The sequence below is a fragment of the Sminthopsis crassicaudata genome, chromosome 4 (assembly GCF_048593235.1).
Source record: "Sminthopsis crassicaudata isolate SCR6 chromosome 4, ASM4859323v1, whole genome shotgun sequence".
NCBI classification, from domain to species: Eukaryota; Metazoa; Chordata; class Mammalia; order Dasyuromorphia; family Dasyuridae; genus Sminthopsis; species Sminthopsis crassicaudata.
In genome coordinates this window covers 112,212,995-112,233,257 of record NC_133620.1, presented here as the reverse complement: position 1 = coordinate 112,233,257, position 20,263 = coordinate 112,212,995, and the positions used below count along the sequence as shown (strand labels likewise).

Below are 20,263 nucleotides of genomic sequence, written 5' to 3'. Positions count from 1 at the left end.
GCTTTTTAAACCTTAAAGTACTATATAAATGTTAGCTGTTATTATTATGGCTCAGCTGAAATAATTCTGGTCTTACTGCCATGCCATAAGTGGCTCAACATTAAATTGAGTGTCTATTTCTGATTAAGATGGACCCATTTTCCTGCCAAATCAGAAACATCTTCACAACAGATTACATTCTACTCAATCTACACTAGAAGCTTTTGAAGATGTGAAAGGTGTGTGTGTGTGTGTGTGTGTGTGTGTGTGTGTGTGTGTGGTGTGTGTGTGTGTGTGTGTGTGTGTGATTCCTATAAGAAGCTACAATGGGGGGGGTAGTAAGGAAAAGCAACATTTAAAAACTCAATTTTTTTCAGTCTTTTACCTGATATTCCTGTATTTTCTCCCTATTTACAGTCTTTTCTCACCCCCATCCATTTTACACAGCTGCCAGATTCAACTTCCCAGAACACTACTTTCATCCATCATTCCCCTGTTCATAAACCTTCAATGATTTCCCAATGCCACATAAAGTCCAAATTCCTTAGGGTGACATTCAAGGCCCTCCACAATCTGCCACCAATCAGCCTTATCTCCCACTACACTCCTACATGAACCCTGTATTCCAGACAGACTAGTCTATTCACTGTCCTATGAAATGCCACAAACTTTTCTGCCTCTCTGCTTGCCGTATCTTTACTGCTTATTTATGCTTGTAATCATTTTTTTAAGGCCCAGATTTTAAAACCCTCTCAGCCTACACCACGATACTATGTTCACTCCCTTCCCTGAATTCATAGCACTTAGTTATAGTAATCAACTGGCAGTTAACATTTTATAGACTTGTGGCTTAATTTGTATTATTGTTTTATATTATTTAGACTCCAGTAAAGGCTTCTCCTAATGTCATGTTTTCATTTAATTCTTGTGGTATCTTAGATTGTTCTTTGTAATCTTTCTTGACTACAATAAATTCCTGTAGAACTTAAGATTGCAAATCTGGATTCTCTCATTCTTGACTGAAATGTAAGATCTACCAGGTTCTCTGAAAATGAAAAGACCAAATATAAGTCTGGCAATTGGTTATATGCCTGTTGTGCCATAGATATCCTAGTTAAGTTTAGAAAGACTCATCACTAGATTGCCTGGAGAGTGATACATTTTTCATCTATAGAAATTTGTGAAGGCAATCATTGTAAGGAATGATTTTGATTAAGATGTGTGTGAGTGTGTGTGTGTGTGTGTGTGTGTGTGTGTGTGTGTGTGTATTTAACAAGAGAAGCAAAGGTAAAGAGTGTATTCTTTGATTAAGTGGTGTTTTGATCTGCATTGGTGAGAGGAGGATCTGTGCTGACATAATCGTAGATATTTGGAATATTTGTGAATTATATAATCTTGTTTCTGACTCATTCACAATAAGCTCATTGACATGGGTTGTTTCATTCTTTATACTTATATTCCCAGCACCTAGAATAGTAGACATGCAATAAATACTTGTTGAATGATTGATGTTAGACTTAGCTACCACTTGAAGAGATTTAACACTTCTCAGTTTTGTTCCTCTCTATGAGATAAGCTTAAATTTTATTATCTGACACAACCACTCCCTCTTACCAAGACTGCTTTCAAGAACATGGTTTATAAGGCTTGAAGAATAAATAGGCTTATTTAGAGGTCAAAGAAAACAACTTGAGCTCATACACATGGAAAATAATACATGCCAATGAGTAGAATGCTCCACATGGCTCCATTCAATCACATTCATGTACTAAGTATTGCTCAGAAAGCATTGCCTCTAAGAACTACTCAATATATATATATATATATATATATATATATATATATATATATATATATATATATATATATATATATATCCCAATGAGACACTTGTGGTTATTCCTAGTTGAAGGTTCCTGGTTCCTCAGGACATTTATATGATCTTCCACTGCCTAAAGTTCCCCTCAATTCCTAATAAATGACATTTTCACTTCCTGTCATTACTTACTGTCATTATTTCTGTTCACAATTATTCTGTTGAACTGCCCATTGTTGCTTTGACCTCCATTTTTTTAACCTGATGGTATTGGGATTCTTCTGATATTCTCAGCCAGGATATTCAACTCTGATGCCAGTGCTCTGTCTGAGGAGGATCTTCTCAAGATCCCTTATCCCTGACAGAAGCACTTAGCTTATGTATCCAGCTCTTTTACAAAAAAATATTTTTTTCAATTAAATATAAACATTTCTGAAATTTGTTTTCTTTAAATTTTGAATTCCAAATTATTTCTCTCCATGCTTCCTCTGTTCCCTTCCTGAGACAATAGGCAGTTTAATATAGATTATACATATGCAGTCATAAAACTTATTTTCATATTGTCATTTTGTGTAAGAAAACATAGTTCAAAAAAGAAAAAAAAAGAAAAAAAATAAAGTTTAAAAGATATCAGACTTTATCTGTATCAAGTTCCATCAATTCATTCTGTGGTGGTAGATAACAATTGCTTCTAAATTGTCTTTGATCAACATATTGCTAAGAATAATTAAGTCAATAACAGTTGAACCTTATAAAATATTACTGTTACCATATACAATGTTTTCCTAGTTCTGCTCACTTCACTTTGTATCAATTCATGTAAGTCTTGCTAGTAATTTCTGAAACTATCCTGCTTATCATTTCTTGGAACATAACAGTATTTCCTCACAATCATACGCTACAATTTGTTCAGCCAGTCTCTAATTGATGGGTATCCAATTCTTTGCCATCACAAAAAAAGAGTTTCTATAAATATTTTTGGTACAAATAGATTGTTTTCCCTTTAATTTACTCTCTTTGGGGTACAGACATAATATTGCTATTGCTGGATTAAAGAGCATGCACAATTTTATCACCTTTTAGGTATAGTTCCAAATTGTTCTCCAGAATGTTGGATCAGTTCACAACTCCACAAATGATACATCAGTAACCCAGTGCTTCCACATCTACTTCAACATTTGTCATTTTCCTTTTCTGTAATATTAACTAATTTAACAAGCGTATGGTGATATCTCAAAGTTGTTTTAATTTGCATTTTTCTAAACAGTACTAATTTAGAGCATTTATTTAGATTTAGAGCTTTGATTTCTTCTTCTTCTGAAAATTGCCCATTATTGTCTTTGACCATTTACTATGACCTGCATTTTATAAATTTGTCTAAATCATGTGCTCATTTTAGCCTTATTTTGATATACTGTATGAAATATTTATCTATGCCTAATTTCTGCCAAACTGCTTTCCACTTTTCTCAGCATTTGCTTTTGTTGCATCATTTTTGAGTTGTGTCCTATTCTTCAAATTGTGGAACCACCAGATCCAACCTGATATTAGAATCCATGACCCACTTAGAAATGCAAGATATAATGTAAAATCACAGACAAAACTTACATGAAACTGGTGGTTAGCTGAACAGTAACAAAAAAGAACTGTAGCAAAAAGGATCCCTTATTTGACCCTATTTGGGATTTCCTTTGCAAATGTAAACCACTAACCTGGAGTGGTTTACATTTCCTTCTAGAATTCATTTTTACAGATCAAAAACTGAGGGAAACAGAGTTAAATGACTTGTCGAGGATAACATAGCTAGTAAGTGTTTGAGGCCAGATTTGAACTCAGGAAGAGCAGTTTTTCTGACTGTAGGCTCAGCACGCTTCTCCACCACACCATGTGGATATCGCGATTTTCTTAGCAGTTTTTGTCAAATAGTGAATTCTTGTCATTTTAACAAACACTAGATTGCTATCATTGTTTGCTTTGTGTATTGTGTGCCTAATCTATTTCACTGGTCCACCACTCTGTTTCTTAGCCTACTAAAATCTTTTGATGATTATTGCTTTGTAATACAGTTTGAGACCTGGCATAACTAAGATACCATCTTTCACTTTTTTTCCATTAATTCCCTTGATTTTTTTGACTTTTTGTTTTGTTTTGTTTTTCTAGATGAATGTTATTATTATTTTTTTTTTTAGCTCAAGAAATTTTTTTTGGTTTTTTGATTAGTATTGCATCTAGCTCTGAACACAGTGCCATAAAGGGAGATTTTTGCAACAATTCTCTTTTGAATTGTTCAGTGAGTGGACCACCAGATTCATGGAAGTTTGGTCTGTGGTAAATGACTACCTCTTGTTATTTCTAGGTGGATCAAAATTCTCTATTTAATTACACCTTCCTATACTTCCATCTATAAACACACAACACCTCTCTCTCTCTCTCTCTCTCTCTCTCTCTCTCTCTCTCTCTCTCTCTCTCTCTCTCTCTCTCTATTCTTCTATACTCCATTTCCATTCCTTAGCATAGATCATCATAGTTTTTTTTTTTTATTTTGTTGAGAAAAGAGACCATATATCATGGATTTTCTCTTCTTCCTTATTCTATATCTCAAAACATCTGTCCTATTCTCCCTTTTTTGCTTCAATCTTCTGTAAAGAGGTAGTCCTTCTTATTTCACAAAGCCAGAACCCCTCTTTGTCCTTTAATTCAATTCTTCCCATTTTTCCCCTGAAATCATCCAAAAATCTTCCTTTCTGAAGATATCCCCTCCTTGAGATCTTCAATATCTATTTACTGTATCCCTGTCTTCTACAGACATATACAAGTACTAACCACTCTTAAAGACATTTTCATTTGGTCCTATCATTGCTTTAAACTATCATCTTATGTCTTCTCTCTGTTTCTTGGGTAGACTACTAGAAAAATCCATTTAAACTCATTACTTCCATTTTCTTAACAATTACTTACTTATGAACCACTTTCAATCTGGCTTCAAATTTGGACACCTCGTTGAAAGTACATTAACTGCCCTTTGAATCCCCCTGTAATTATGCATGTATATCAATGCTCTGCCAAGGATCCTTTCTTCTTCCCTCTCTACACTTTACCTCAGTGATTTCATCAGCTTCCAGGTTTAAGTATCATCTTTATTCAGATGACTCTCAAATATAAAAAAAAAACAATCCTAATATTTCTCTCTGGAGTTGTAGTCTCCCATAACCAACTGCCTGCTGGACATTGCCACCTGCTTGTCCTTTAGGCATCTGAATCTCCATCTGTTCAAAATGGAAATCATTGTCTTTCCTCCTAAACACATTCTTTCTCCAAACTTCCCAATTTCTGTAGAGGGATTTAATAATTTGCAATTTCAGGTTTGTCCTTCCTTGACTATTCCCAATACCTATTCATCTATAGCCTATCAGTTGTAATTCTTCAGTTTTGCCTCATCAACATTTCCTGTTCCATCTCATTATAGGGACACCACCTCAATCAAATATCAAAAAAAATTATTTAGTACTTACTAGGGCCAATAATTGTGCTAAATGTTAGGGATAAAAACAGAGATAAAAGAACTGTCTCTGCTTTCAAGAAACTTATAATCAAATAGATGGAGACAATGTGCAAACAAATATATAGACACAAACTATATACAGGACAATTAACAGAGGGAATGTACTGGAATTAAGAGAGGTTGAGGAAGACTTTCTGTAGAAAGTGGCATTTTATTTGCCACCTAAAGGACAGGTAGATCATTAATTTAATAGAGAAGGGAGAACTTTCCAGACATGGGGAACAGATATATTACTCAGAGCCAAGAGATGAAGTCTATTGTTCATGGAATAGCCAATCTCATTGGATAAAAAAAATCATGTTGGATAAGAAGTGTAAGAAGACTAGACAGATAGGAAGAGGACAGGAGAATTGGAGATTTTAATTAAGAGAGCTAGACCCACTCTTGCTTCACTAGGTAGTGATGAAGGTTTTTAAATACCAAAATAGAGCATTATCCTGAAGGCAAATGAAGGTCACTGAATTTTTTTGAGTAGGAAGGTGATATTATCCAATCTGCACTTTGGAAAAATCACTTTGGTGGTGGAATGGAGAACAGGCAGAATGGCAAGCAAGCTTTTGCAAGACTCAAGGCATGAAATAATGAGGATCTGATCCAGAATGATGGCAGTATTAAATGAGAGAAGAGTACCTATTTGAAAGATATTGCAAAAATGAAATCAATAGGCTTTGGTAACAGCTTGGTGATGGGGAGTGAGAAATAGTGAGGAGTACAAGTGATGGTTTTTCTCTTTTACAGTAATAGGGAAAGTAGAAATGGAAAAGAAATTAGAGGGAAGATGATGATTTTTGTTTTGGATATATTGAATATAAGATATCTTATTGGACATCCAAGTTAAGAGCTCTAAAAGGTTGTTGGAGATTTTAGACTGAAGTTTAACTAAGAGAATAGAGCAGATAAAGTCAATTTAAGAATAATCAACATTGAGGTGATAATTAAATACATGGGAGTTGATGAAATTACCAAGTGAAGTAGTATAGACAGAGAAAAGAAAAGGGTCCAGGGCAGAATCCTGAAGGACACCAGAGGTTAGAAGGTATGATCTGGAAATGGACCCAATAAAGAAGATAGAGGAATACTGAAACAGATAGGGAAAAAGCCAGGAGAAAGCAATATCCAGAAAACCTAGATAGAAGAGATTATTCAGAAGAACAGAATGATCAACAGTATCAAAGGCTGCAGAAAGGTAAAGGATAAGGATGATTGAGAAGAGGCCATTGGATTTGGCAACTAAGAGATAATTAGTAATTTTGGAGAGAGCAGTTTCAATAGAATGATAAGGTCAGAAGCCAGATTTGTAAAGGATTAAAAAGTATGCAAAAGGAGAGAAAGTGGAGGTACCTGTTGTAGATGGACCTTTTGAGTTTACTTATAAAAAGATAGAAATTATATAGGATGATAGAGAAGTTAGAAAAATTACATGAAGCTTTTTCAATGTAGGGGAGACATAGATCTATTTTTAGGTGATAGGAAATGAAGCAGTAGAGAGTAAGGGACTAAAAATAAGTAATAGGTTGACAAAGTCACATGTCAATTGTGGAATGGATGAACAAATTGTAGTATATAGCTGTAATGAAATACTACTGTATTATAAGAAATGATGAGATCAATAATCTTAGAAAAACATGGATAGAGTTGTACAAAAAATGAAGAGCAAAATGAGTGGAACCAATGGAACAGCTATATTATAATACACTAACAGTTATATTGTTGTAAAAATGGCTATTACAAATACCCAAATTAACTAGAAAAAAACACATAAAGGAAGAGACTATCTTCATCCAGAGAAAGAACTGATAAATAGAAATACATATATATGTATATATATACATATATATATAATTATTTTATATATGTATATAAATATGTAAAAATTTGCACATTTGTGCCTAATGGCAGCTATGTCTGGGGCAGGAAGGGATGAGAAAAAAAGTAAGAAATGTTAAATGATAATTTTGTTGTATTTCTAAAAGGGATAGCAAGTTATACACCACAGATTTGCAGTTTCATGTGTGCAATCATCTTTTTTTTATTATCCTATGTTATAGAAATGCTTGTTTTATTCTATAAATTAAAGAAAGTAGCTGAAAAAGAAAAGAAGTGATAACAAAGCATAAAATCTGTTTAAAAAGATGGAATCATTTGAACAAGTAGAGAGAGGTTGGCCACTTTATCATGGGAAACAGTAGTGAAGGAAGATAAATGAGGAAGAGAGGAGTTCCCAGTGAATGGCCTCAATATTTTTCTTTAAAATATGATGCAAGAATCTTAACTGAGAGAATAGGGCAAGAGTCATGGAAATATTGAAGAAGGATGAAAAAGTTTAGAAATGTTTTGGAGCATGGTATAGTGAGTTGATTAGAGAGAAATAATAGGGTTGCCTAGCAGCTGTGAAGGCCCAGTTAAAACCATGTAACTGAAATTTACATTGGACAGAATGGTTACATGGATTTTGTTCACCTTTGTTCATCAGCACTTGTGTAGGAACAAAGGCCATGAATGGTAGGAATGATCTTACACTGATCGTTATATGTGCATAATTGGAGATATGATAAGGTAGCTAGGGAAAAGTTGAGTTGGTTCACCAAGTTCAATTGTTTCAGCCTAGTTGATATGTTTATCACTTCTTGCATAGATTTTTACAAGTACCTCCTAAATGGCATCCCCTTTCCCAGGCTTCTTTCTCTTTAATCTAACCTCTACAGAACTGCCAAAATGTTTTTCCTAAAGCAAAGGTGTGATCATATTATTCTACTTCAAGAAACATCAGTATCTTCCTATTAATTCAAATTTAGACACTTCTATTTAACATTTAACCCCCAATATAGTAGAGAGACAGCCTCTTTTTCTATCCTTATGTTACTTCCATTCATGTGTTCTATAGATCAGTCTATATGAACATACCAGTAATACTGACCTTACTGATTTTCTTCACCTATGCCTATCCAAAGCTTCTCTCAGACCTAAATATATTCTTTCCTTCATCTCTCATAATTCCTAGTTTCTTAGGAAATCTCATCATCCTGCAAGATTTAATCAGCCTTGGTACTTATATCTTGTCACTACTTTCTGGTCCTCCAATTATAGTGTGGAACAATGAACTCTTTAACCTTTATTTAAGGAAAGACCTGGGCATAAACATCTCCTCATTTCCCAGGTAGTCTCACTCACTTTAGACTTCTTTGACTTCACCATGCCCTCTAACTGGTACCTTCCCTATACCTTTTCCAGTTGTCTTTTATGTGCTGTCTTATCCACATTAGACTATAAGCTCATTGAGGGTAGAAAATTTATTTTTTTTATATTTGCGTATGAAAGCACCTAAAAGAATAGTGCACAACACATAATTATTGACTATTGATCCTCTACAAATTTATTTCATATATACAAATACATGTATGTATTTCCTTTCCTGCCAAGAATATAAAGTTTTTAAAGGCAGAGATTACTTCATTTTTGCTTTGTATTTCTAGTTCATAATACAATTGGATCATAGTGAGTGCTTAATAAATGATGGGTAATTAAGTGATTTGTCTACCCTATGTTCTAGCTAAAGTGACACACTTGCTTTTTCTACCAAACCATATTGACTCTTCAACAGATTTAGGATAATGGAATCTGTTTATTAAATGGACAGAAACTAAAACAAGCTTCTAATCAGTTCATATTTAAGAAAGTTATAAACCATAGTTTTCACGACTCAATTTACATTTTGAAAATGCAGACTTCTTTTTCTTTTCTTTCCTTTACAACTGATTGGACCATTTAATATAGCACAGTGGTATTTTCAGCCAAAGGCATATATAATACCCTTAGGCTTAAGAGGGGAATGTTAATTAAAATTATTTTCAGGATATTTTCATAAATTCTTCTTATTCAACTTGGAATTCTAAGGACAAAGACAATTATTGTTGTTGTTAAAATATTTTACAATTATGACTATATTTCAATTTTATAACTCTATTGGATTATTTTTTAAAATCCATTCCTGTGTTACTCATATTCTATTTATATGAGGAAGTCTTCTAATCTGAAATTGGATAGTATATGACTTTTCTTAATGAAGTAATTAAATACTTAGAATCATAAATAAGCAGCATATTTTAAAACAGAACAAAATATTAAATCCTAATAGTTGAAGCCTGGTATTGAATATCATAGGAAAGATTGAAACTCCTTGTTAAAAAATAGTAGAGATATTCATACATCCTATATGATTCTACTTGGGGAAAGTCAGAGTACATTCATAAAATATCTCAATTATGGCCTCAAGCAATATAACATTGTCAATGGACAGAGGGTGCATTGGAATGTTATTGAGGTAATTTTTTTCAATTGTTAAAATTAAATGTATAACAGTTGAGAAAGTTATCCAAACTCTGAATAGATATCGAATCTATTTTTCAGAGCATATATTTCCCTGATGACATTCTTGTGTGTGTGTGCCTTCTCATGAGCAAAGGCCCTTTGGGTTACCTGCAACTTTCATTCCTCTCAAACTGATATTCCCCAACTTATAGTCACATCACTAGAAGAATGATGACATAAAATATATAGTCTTTGGTCTTTGGTTTCAGGGTGAAGTTTTGAATCATCAGAATCATTATGCAATTTGCCATAGAATATGTTACCTGATCTCTTCTGATTAATTATCCATAGAAATAATGTACAGAATTATAATATATATATATATATATATCAAATCATATGTAATAGGTGGATATGATTACATCAGAATCAGAATCAATTAACATTTATTAATTTCTTATTATGTGTAAAGCACTGTTAAACCCTCCAAATACAAAGAAAGGGATGGAGCAGATTTTGCCCTCACATAAGTCACAATTTAATGAATTTTTTTTTAAAAGCTGTAAAGTAAGAGTTATGGGAGGAGGTATGATGCATCCTAAAGTCAGATTGGGAAATGGCCAATGTAATTGTTTGAATTTATTTCATTTTGCAAAATAATGAGTTTCTAGAGACCATGAAGTTCAGAAAAACACATTTCATATATATATATATATATAAAATTCACTCAGATTTACTGTGTGACTAGTTAGATTGAACTCTTTAATAATCATTAATCTCATTTAGGAATGTCCTTGGTCTTCTGTACTTCAATCAGTATAATATGCATAAATGGGGCCATCTAGAGAATGTTACCATATGTAAGAAATCTATTTCATTTGAATCTTGCTAATTTTTTAAATTATTCAAAAATTTGCTATTTCTAATATTTTCCTTCTCAGTGTAGTCTAGCTCATCATGCCATCTTTACTTTAGTCCCATTTTTATTTCTTCTTGTAACATATTAAAGACCATGAGGTTAAGTTCTAAATAATCTGCTATCATTGTGGGAGGAAATTTATTATGGAAATATCTATAGATTTTTCCAATTTTAATCTGTTTGTAATCTTTTTAAGTTTCATTTTTTAAATCCTCTTGGAATGATTTGGCTTAATTGACTCTCTTCCAATAATTCTATAACTTTGTCTTTTTTTCTACTCCATCTGATTCTATGATCTGATACTGATTACAATTTTTCAACTTTCTTCTAGAAGATTTTATGAATAAGTTCATTCTAAATCCAGTGCTACTTTTGGCTTCCATCTCTCATGTTGGCAGGAACATCAAGTACTTGTTGATTAGAGAGTTTCTAATTTTTTAAAAAATCTCTTTCTAGTGACAATTGATTAAAGAAGTTTAAACTTCCATAGAAAATAGTGAAAACCTATCTTGATATCTATTCTTTTATCCATTTCCCATTTGGCTTCATTAGCTTGTTTAATAATTCAGGATGAAGTGTACTCAATTGTCTACCATTTCTCTTCATTTTTATTCTTCCAATTTAATTCTGGTTTTTATTTTTACCATAAGAAATCAATGAGTTGAGTTTTGGAGATTATTGAAATCAGTAGCTAGTTATTGAATTTGCATTAGAATATCATACTCACCACCCATGTAACTTTGCACAAGGTAACTTATTCTTCTCTCTGATGACCTTTATTTTGAAGTCACTTGACTGTTAAAGACTGTGTGTTGCATAAGTAGAAAGACTACTATACGTGTAGCCAGGAAAGACCAGGATTTTAATCTTACTTTTGAAATGTACAAGTTGTCATTCTTGATCAAGTCACAACTTTTGACAATCAACCCACTTTCTATAAAACGTGTACTATTTTCTTTATAAAGTTCTTCTGACTCAAGTGATATGAGATATTATTGTATTGTAAATATTAAACTTTATGAAATATTATTTATTATATTTTGATGTAATTAAGAAAATCCTATAAATTTTAATTGAATTCATCAACCTTTTGATTATCTGTATTATCTTGTTGTAGATGTCAGTTTATAAGTTAAATTGTTTTCATAGTAGAGTTTTTGTAAATGTATATTATGAACACAGATATTTGAATGACCAAGGATCTCATAAATGTTTTTCCCTTTGTTTTAGATGCAAAACCAACTATTCTAACTCCTTTATTTGCGTCTTTAAGGAAAAACTATAGTCATCCTTCTATTTAGCAATAACTTCCTTCTATCTTCTGGTTTCTTTTACGGTTTGAATGTCAAGATTAATGTGCTCTACTTTTCTACTGTAATTGGTCATTAGTTCAAGACCTCACATTTTGAGTACTAAGAGATTAAAAAATCATAGATCATTCGAAACTTGTAAGTTTTAACTACTTTCTACCACTTTAACATGATATTTGCAGAGATAAAAAAATAAAAGAGCATGTATGGTCAAGGACTTTAATTTTTTGTTTGTTTGTTTGTTTGTTTCATAGATTACTATTGCGAAATAGTTTATCACTTGGCAGACATCCTGATCCTGAATGTCCCCTCCCTCTTAGTTTACTTCTTCATAATTACTAGGATTAAGTACAAAGCTTTTCTTTCATGAAAGCTCTTTTTAGGACTAGTGTTCTCCTAGATAAGCTTTGGTATCAATTTTAGTCTTTGATCTAATGGTTTCAGTACAAATAGTTAAGAGGTAAAGATTTACTCTTATTTTGGTAATGGATCTTTTCTATTTTTTAAGTTAATCTGATGTTTGGTTATAATATTTGCAGCTTGCTATTTCCAGCAAGCTCTTAAGAAAAATATTTCAGATAAACATTCATGAGGTTTATGAATAGTGTACATGATTTTGATCTTTTTCATTCATTTCTTTTATGTATAGGAAAGAATCAATATTGATATTGTTCAGCTTCTCTAGCAGTATAACAATTCATTGGTCATTGAGAAAATTTTACATTTATAGTGTCAATAATTAAATTAATCTTTATAGATTATTTTATAGTACTATCAATATTCATTCCCTCTGTCTTTTTTTTTTTTTTTTTTTTTTTTTAGAGCTCTGCCATGATCATTCTTGAAATAGAACAGGAAGTATGAAAGCTCAAAGCCAATTTTATATTTTCTATGTTTATGATTTATTGTGGCCAAAGAAACCATCATTTAATGACCAGCCTTCTAACTACTGATCTCTCTGAATGTAGAGAGGCTTTGCGCAGCTACTTAGTATAGATGGGTCTGAAGTCATGAAGGTTTAATTGTAAATATGGCCTTAGACACTAGTGGGGCAATGCACTTAATCTCTGCCTTCTTAGTTTCTTTATCTATGAAATCAGGATAATGATAATAATATGTACCTTCCAGGGTGCTGTGAGCATCAAATGAGATAATATTTGTGAAGTGCTTAGTACAGTGTCTGGTACTTGTAAATGCTACTCTTCACCATCATTGTTGTTGTTGTCATCATCAATTATAATTGTCCTTTGCTGCACTCATAGTTTTTTCTCATTTGAACCTTTCACAGCTTGTGAAAGGTCTAGCTTGTGTTCCAGCAGCCTCTTGTTCAAGAACTCAGAATCATCTTCGCCACATGAAGAGTCATTAGAGTAGAAAGGAGTAGTAGAAAATTAGTGGCAGCTCAAAGACATTTCATAAAAACACATTTTATCTAGACTATTTTTATTTGTGAAGTGCTTAGTACAGTGTCTGGTACTTGTAAATGCTACTCTTCACCATCATTGTTGTTGTTGTCATCATCAATTATAATTGTCCTTTGCTGCACTCATAGTTTTTTCTCATTTGGACCTTTCACAGCTTGTGAAAGGTCTAGCTTGTGTTCCAACAGCCTCTTGTTCAAGAACTCAGAATCATCTTCGCCACATGAAGAGTCATTAGAGTAGAAAGGAGTAGTAGAAAATTAGTGGCAGCTCAAAGACATTTCATAAAAACACATTTTATCTAGACTATTTTTGAACACTTAATTAGAGTGATAGATATATTAAAATAGAAAGAATAATGAAAGAGAAGAGTTTTGGACTAAGAACAATGTCTTGAGTTGTAACTTATGTCTTCTTGCATTAATCACTAGAATCAGATTTCTTATCTGTGAAATGAGCAGGTTTGGCTAAATAATTGCTAATGTCTCTTCAAGCTGTGACATTCTACAATTCAATGATTCATTATTCCTGTACAACTGGAAACCCCTTCAACATATGCTATATTCTTGTGACATACCAACTTAAACCATGGAAATATTCTAATAGTAGTTTATTGCTTTCCTAGGTATTTTAATAAGTTATGGACTATACATAGATGGTGTACTAATGCAGAATTCATCACACCTCAGCTATTATGCTCAAGGATTTGCTCCTTGGAGTTTGCATTCTTTCAGAGTCCAGGCATGCACAGCCAAAGGTTGTGCTTTGGGGCCACTGGTGAGTATTTTGGATTTTCTCTCAAGAATGTAATTCTTGGTGAATGACAGTAAATGTCAGGGTAAATGGTAATGCTTCATTCTGGTTACTACTAATTCATAAGGCAAAATGTGACATTTTATAAACCTTATTATTCAGGAGTTAAAAAGGATTTGATAGATAATTATTATGTCCTGTCCAAAAGTATAGGTAGGTTATAGCTGCTATGAAGAAAAGATGAAATATACACATTGAAATGAAAAAAGTCAGTAAGTTTAAAGGATACAAATGTAGCCTAACTTACCTTATATAGAAAATATAGAGAAAATTTATAATTAATAATGTAAGAAGGTGAGGGTTTTAATAAGGGGAATAAATAGGATTGAAAGAATATAGTAAAAATAATACATAATTATCCAAATAAGAAGATATACTAATTTGTAAATCCAGACAATTAATCTAATGTATAAAAATAAACTATCACAATAGTCTGATAGAGAATGCCATATGTACAGGATTTAGGATTATGTTAATATCAATTTGTGATATTTGAAAAGAAAAAATGTGAAAAATTAGATGTTAATTCCTTCCTACAAACTAATAGAAATCATCAGAATAGCAAAAAAGTGAGTTGTTTTTATAACACAATATTTTATAATTAATAATAGTTCATGTTTATTAAAAGATTATATTTCTTTGGAGTGATCTTAATTTTTCTATTACATTCTCCTTTGTATTTATTTTTATATATATTTGCTATGGGCATTGGATCAAATTTGTTATTCATTTGAAACTGTTAGGAAGCATTTATTAAGCATTCTTTGTGTGATAGGCATTGTGTTAAGTTCTAAAGATTGAAAGAAAAGCAAAAAAAAAAGTTTTTGCTTTTAAAGAATTCAGTTCTGAGGGGGAGACAACAGGTTTTTTAAAAATTGCATATAAAAAATATTTACACAGTTGTAAACAAATCACATCTACCTGCCTGTGGATCCTAACTGGAGATCTTGTTTGACTACATAAAGAGTGGAGATGATGCTTGAGTTCTGGAGAAGAAAAACATTCCTGAGGAATAACAAATTCCTCTTCTCTACAAAGTTCTCACAGCAACTCTATTCCTCAGATAATTATTAACCCCTCAAATATCATTTTCTCCATCCCTCCAACAGCCTATTTGGCAGTCAGCCTGAAATACAGGTCCATCTTTCCCTTCACTCAGCTTGGTTAAGATTCAGTTTATGCAGTGTATTTAGAAGGTAATATCTTAAGAAAGATATTGCCCATAATGAAGATTCGCTGTTTTCATTAGATAAAATACAAATATTGCCTTGAAAATCAGTTTTGAGTTTTAATTTTTGCTTTTTGTTTTGGATCACACTTCACATTTTCTTTCCAAGATGAGTTGCTTTAAATGTGGCTAAAGCATAATCTATCCATCGTACTCAACTGCAGACTTCATTATCATTAAAGATTTTATAGCTGAAACAATTTTGTAATAGATATTTATTCTTAAAAGCATGAAGGGCTTTTAGCCAATGTTTCTGTTCTATTTGAAAATGAATTCTATGTTTCTGTGTCTCTGTATATCTCTCTCATACACATAACCTTATATAAAACAGAAACTTCTACTTTTTTAAGAATTAAAACAACAAACTGTGATTTTGGTAGAATCATTCCTTCCTCTCTCAGCCATGCCCTGAACACATGAGATAATTATGCATATGCTTACTATAATGTTTGGGAATGATGTGATTTTAAAGGATAAAATGTCCCAACAAACTGTCAAAAAGAAAAATCATTAAATTGGTTTCTCAGATTTCAGGCTTTATTCTGACTTGGAATACAATTCAGTGCATAACTTGATCTCTTTGGTACTTTTCTTCATCTTGTACAGAGTATGCAATCTCTTTTCCCAAGTCAGTGATCCATCTCTAATCTCAGACATTGAACAGCCACATCTTTATTTAGAACAACTCAACTAAATACTGCCAGGAAGTTAAAATCCCCATTTTCATTTGATTTCTGAAAGATTTTTATATCAATTACAGTAAAAATCCTGCTTTAAAAATTTTGCATCTCTGAGTACCCTAATAATGCCAGATAACTCTCCCAGTAGTAAACTGATATTATATAAGCAGCTATTTTTGCTGCTAATCTTTTATTTAATGTGCATTATTGATTGATGACAATAATGCAACTATCTTTAGAGGCAGGTTTTCTGTTCTAATATAAAGATGTGACCCAAAGAATTTAACCAATTATTAGAGAGTACATTCTTTAAGTAGACCTCAATGAATGTAATTTAAACAAATTTTCAAGCAAATGAAAAATTCATAATATCTATCTATCTATACATATACACACATGAATATACACACATGCCCATATATATATATGTGTACATATATAATATGTATGTATATATGTACTTTTCTTACTGGCAGTAATTACAAAGTCAAATTTCATTGTTTTATTCAATTTTAGCTGATCATTTCTCTCAGAAAATTTATAATTTATCTGTGCATTTTTAGAGAAGTTATTTTTTCTAATCTTATATTTTGAAAATTGATTATTACATAGTTTTTAAAAACTATAGCATACTTATACATTTTAACAACTGTTCCTATGTGGTATCTCTTTAGTTAATACACATTAAGTAATTTTAAAAGACGTAAGAAAAGGCAATGCCACCATATGGGGAAAATGTCTGTATTAAATCTGGGATTTTATAAATTTAATAAGCAGGTATAGATCTCTTTCATCTATTTTTACCACTGCTAACTGTTCTAAGTTAGTGAATACAATAATTTATGGGTATTATGCTGCATACATAAGAAAAGGAGGCTGTGATAGTTATTTGTATGCTCATTTTGAAAGAGAATTGTGTTTATCCTATTTGGGATAATATTTCTTTGTGATTTATAACTGTATTGTTTCCTTATTGTTTGAAGTATTGATAGACTAACCCTTCTATGAACAATATCAATTCTAAATAAATGGAAATGTAACTATCATAAGTAAAAAATAAACATTTTCAGGATATAAACTTTTTGGCAAAATTACTTTTATCTCATTAGATTTTTTTTAATGGCTGAAATTATATTTTCCACAGTTACAGACCAAAAAGTAACTGTTAAAAATGATTTTTCTTCACTTTCAAATACTTTCGGGGTATGATTCTTTTGTCATTCTCCAAAGTTTTGTACTCTATATACATAAAGTACATTTTTCAGCATTTTTCTGACTAATATTTCTTCAGAAAATATGAATTATATTAATGGGCTCTAAAGCTTAGTTCTCAAAAGTGTGGTTGACTCTAGGATATTCATTTCATCCATTTCCCTCTTTCTAGTTTTAATGGACAGATGATCATATGATTTAGAACTGAAGAAAACTTTAGAGAATATTCAGCATAAGCATTTTACAGTTGAGGAAACTGAGGCCCACAGAGGTTAAATCATTTGTCATTGGTCACTTAAATAATCAAAAGCAGTGGAACAGAAAATCACAGTTGCTTTTATGTATCATTGTTGCTTGTATTCTATTAACATCTGTATTTAACAAACATTCTTTTCACAACTTGCTTAGTCTTATTCATGTAAGCCAAAAAATGCAGCTAATACCGTTCAAGTATAGCAACCATTTTACTTTGTCATACAGACTGAAACCGGAATGCACTGAATGCAATAGTGAAGTGTAGTTATTCTGTACTTACATTAGTTTAGTGGAATAGAACAATCATTTATTAAATTCCTACTGTGTACTGCCCTAAGCACTTTATAAGCATTGTTTCATTTGATCCTCCTAACAACCCTGTGAAGTAGGTGCTATTATTATCCCCTTTTATAACTGGAGAGCCTGAAGCAGGCAGTTGAAGTGACATCCCAGACCACACAGCTAAAATGAATCTGACATACAATTCGAACTCAGGTTTTCCTAACTGCATGTCCAGTGTACTATTCATTGAACCTGTGATGCCTTGCTGCTTCTATAACTATATAATTTCAATGGGATTCCCCCCACTACTTACTTATAACCCAAGTTACTGAAGTTTAAATATACACGTGGAATTTATGTTGGTGTTTCTCTCTCTCTCTCTCTCTCTTTCTCTCTCTCTCTCTCTCTCTCTCTCTCTCTCTCTCTCTCTCTCTCTCTCTCTCTCTGCCTCTGTCTCTTTGTCTCTCTCTCTCTTTCTGTTGGTCTCTGTCTCTCTCTCTGTATCTCTGTCTCTCTGTCTCTGTCTCTCTGTTTCTGTGCCTCTGTTTCTGTCTCTCTGCCTCTATCTCTCTCTTTGTCTTTCTCTGTCGGTCTCTGTGTCTGTGTCTCTCTGTCTCTGTCTCTCTCTCTATGTCTGTCTCTGTCTTTCTGTGTCTCTCTGTTTCTCTGCCTCTGTGTTTGTTTTTCTGTCTGTGTCTGTGTCTCTGTCTCTCTTTCTTTCTCTCTGTGTTTGTTCAATGAATGGGCTTGAATGACTTCACACCAACAATTAATTTTTGATAACAAAGAGCTAAAAGCCATACAAAGCACAAGCTAAAAAAAAGTTTAGTTAATACCCTTTTGTTTGCTTCGCTGCTTTTAAAATATCTTTACATCATCACTTTTATCCAACAAAAGTCTATTAGGACATATAGGTTTATGTGTACTCTTAATATCCCTTCAAATTCCATATAAATAAAGAAAAATAAGAAACAGAAAAAATGAAGCAAAATTTTGTGGCTACAACAATGCACTGTATTTGGAAAATATGAGTCTAATGTATACTTAGCTTAAGTAACATTGAGAATTCAAATGATCATAAATGTAATTTTCTTATTGAGAAAAATAAGTCTTATTTTATTGAAATTCCTGTTTTTATTTCCTGGCAAACTATTAACAAATCTAATTGTAAAATTACAATGCAAAGTGCTGGCTGCCTCTCTACATGCAAATAAAGTGAAAATTGGGGTTATTAATCCAATAATTGCAGTTTAATGTTAATTTTTCCTGAAATAATCAAACAATTGAGGCAAACATATTTGAGAAAGGTTGGTTTTTATCATAATTGCCTTAATTCTTTATTTCATTTTTGGTTCCATTATTTTTAGGACAATTTATCTCTAATAGATCACAACCATGATTAAGCCAATAAATTGTAAAGATATATAAAAATAATGAAAAAAATGACCATTTTCCAATAAGATATAGTATTTTCTTAAGAAGCTTAAATAATTTCAACTAGAAAGGAAACAAAGATTTCATTTAAATACACACACACACATACCTATAACTCAAAAAGTATATAGGCCATAATGAAAAAAAAAGTTTTTGTTCACTTACTTTCAGATTGGATGACATATTTTTTGAGGGCATGATCGTTTTCCCTCTGTATGGGTTCATATTTATCAGAGTAGTCAATAAGTCTTAAAAGGTCATGTAATTATAAATGATGTTTATAAGTTGGTTTTAGTTAATTAGCTTATATAAATCAGATACTGTGTATTATAAGAGATAGTACACTGAATTCAGATTTAAGAAGAATTGAGACATACCTTAGGCACTAACTATGAATCTAAACAAGTCAGTTGTTCACTTTGCATCTCAGTTTCCTACTCTATTTAAAAAAAATAAGGGATTTAAGTTTGATAACTATTGATCTCTTCTAGCTCTAAATCTATGATCCTGTAAATCTATGATTGAAACAAACAACAAATTGTGAATCTCTTTATCATCATTTTGCTCCCTTGCCTACTTCCTTTTTGCCTTGTAGTTTGGCTCTTTTAATCATTTGCTACTTTTGACTTATATTGTTGCTATTTATTTCAAGTCACTGTGGAATTGAATTGGCATTTATTTCAAAAATTGACTTTTATTTCCTTTGCCTTGCTTTTCCTTGCTTTTGTAAGAAAAATGTAATGTAGTAAAGTCAGTTTTCACAATTTTATATTAAAAGCCACAATTAAAAATAATTTAAGGAAGGATTCACCAAGATACAGTTTAGAAGTCTTTATTTGTTGATGGAACTTCCAATTGACTGGGACCATCTCTAAATGCATAGAGTAGAAGGGCTCTGTGAAGTGCTCTGATTCAGTCAAGTTGATTGGGACAGCTTTTTTGATAGGCTGGTAGAATCAGCAGAAAGCCCAAGGTAGCTGTCATTCCATTCATACCACTTTATAAACAAATCATGGCATATTGAGTTATGTAGCCTAGTGTGGA

At 32.0% G+C, this 20,263-nt stretch overlaps 1 protein-coding gene across 1 annotated transcript in view; it reads left to right on the top strand.

Moving 5' to 3' along the window:
• Positions 1 to 20,263, top strand: part of USH2A (usherin) — a 1,025,480-nt gene that overhangs the window by 564,078 nt on the left and 441,139 nt on the right. Inside the window, exon 35 of the mRNA XM_074264677.1 lies at positions 13,941 to 14,092. Within this exon, the coding sequence (XP_074120778.1) occupies positions 13,941 to 14,092 (152 nt within the window). The remainder of the gene's footprint in view (positions 1 to 13,940; positions 14,093 to 20,263) is intronic.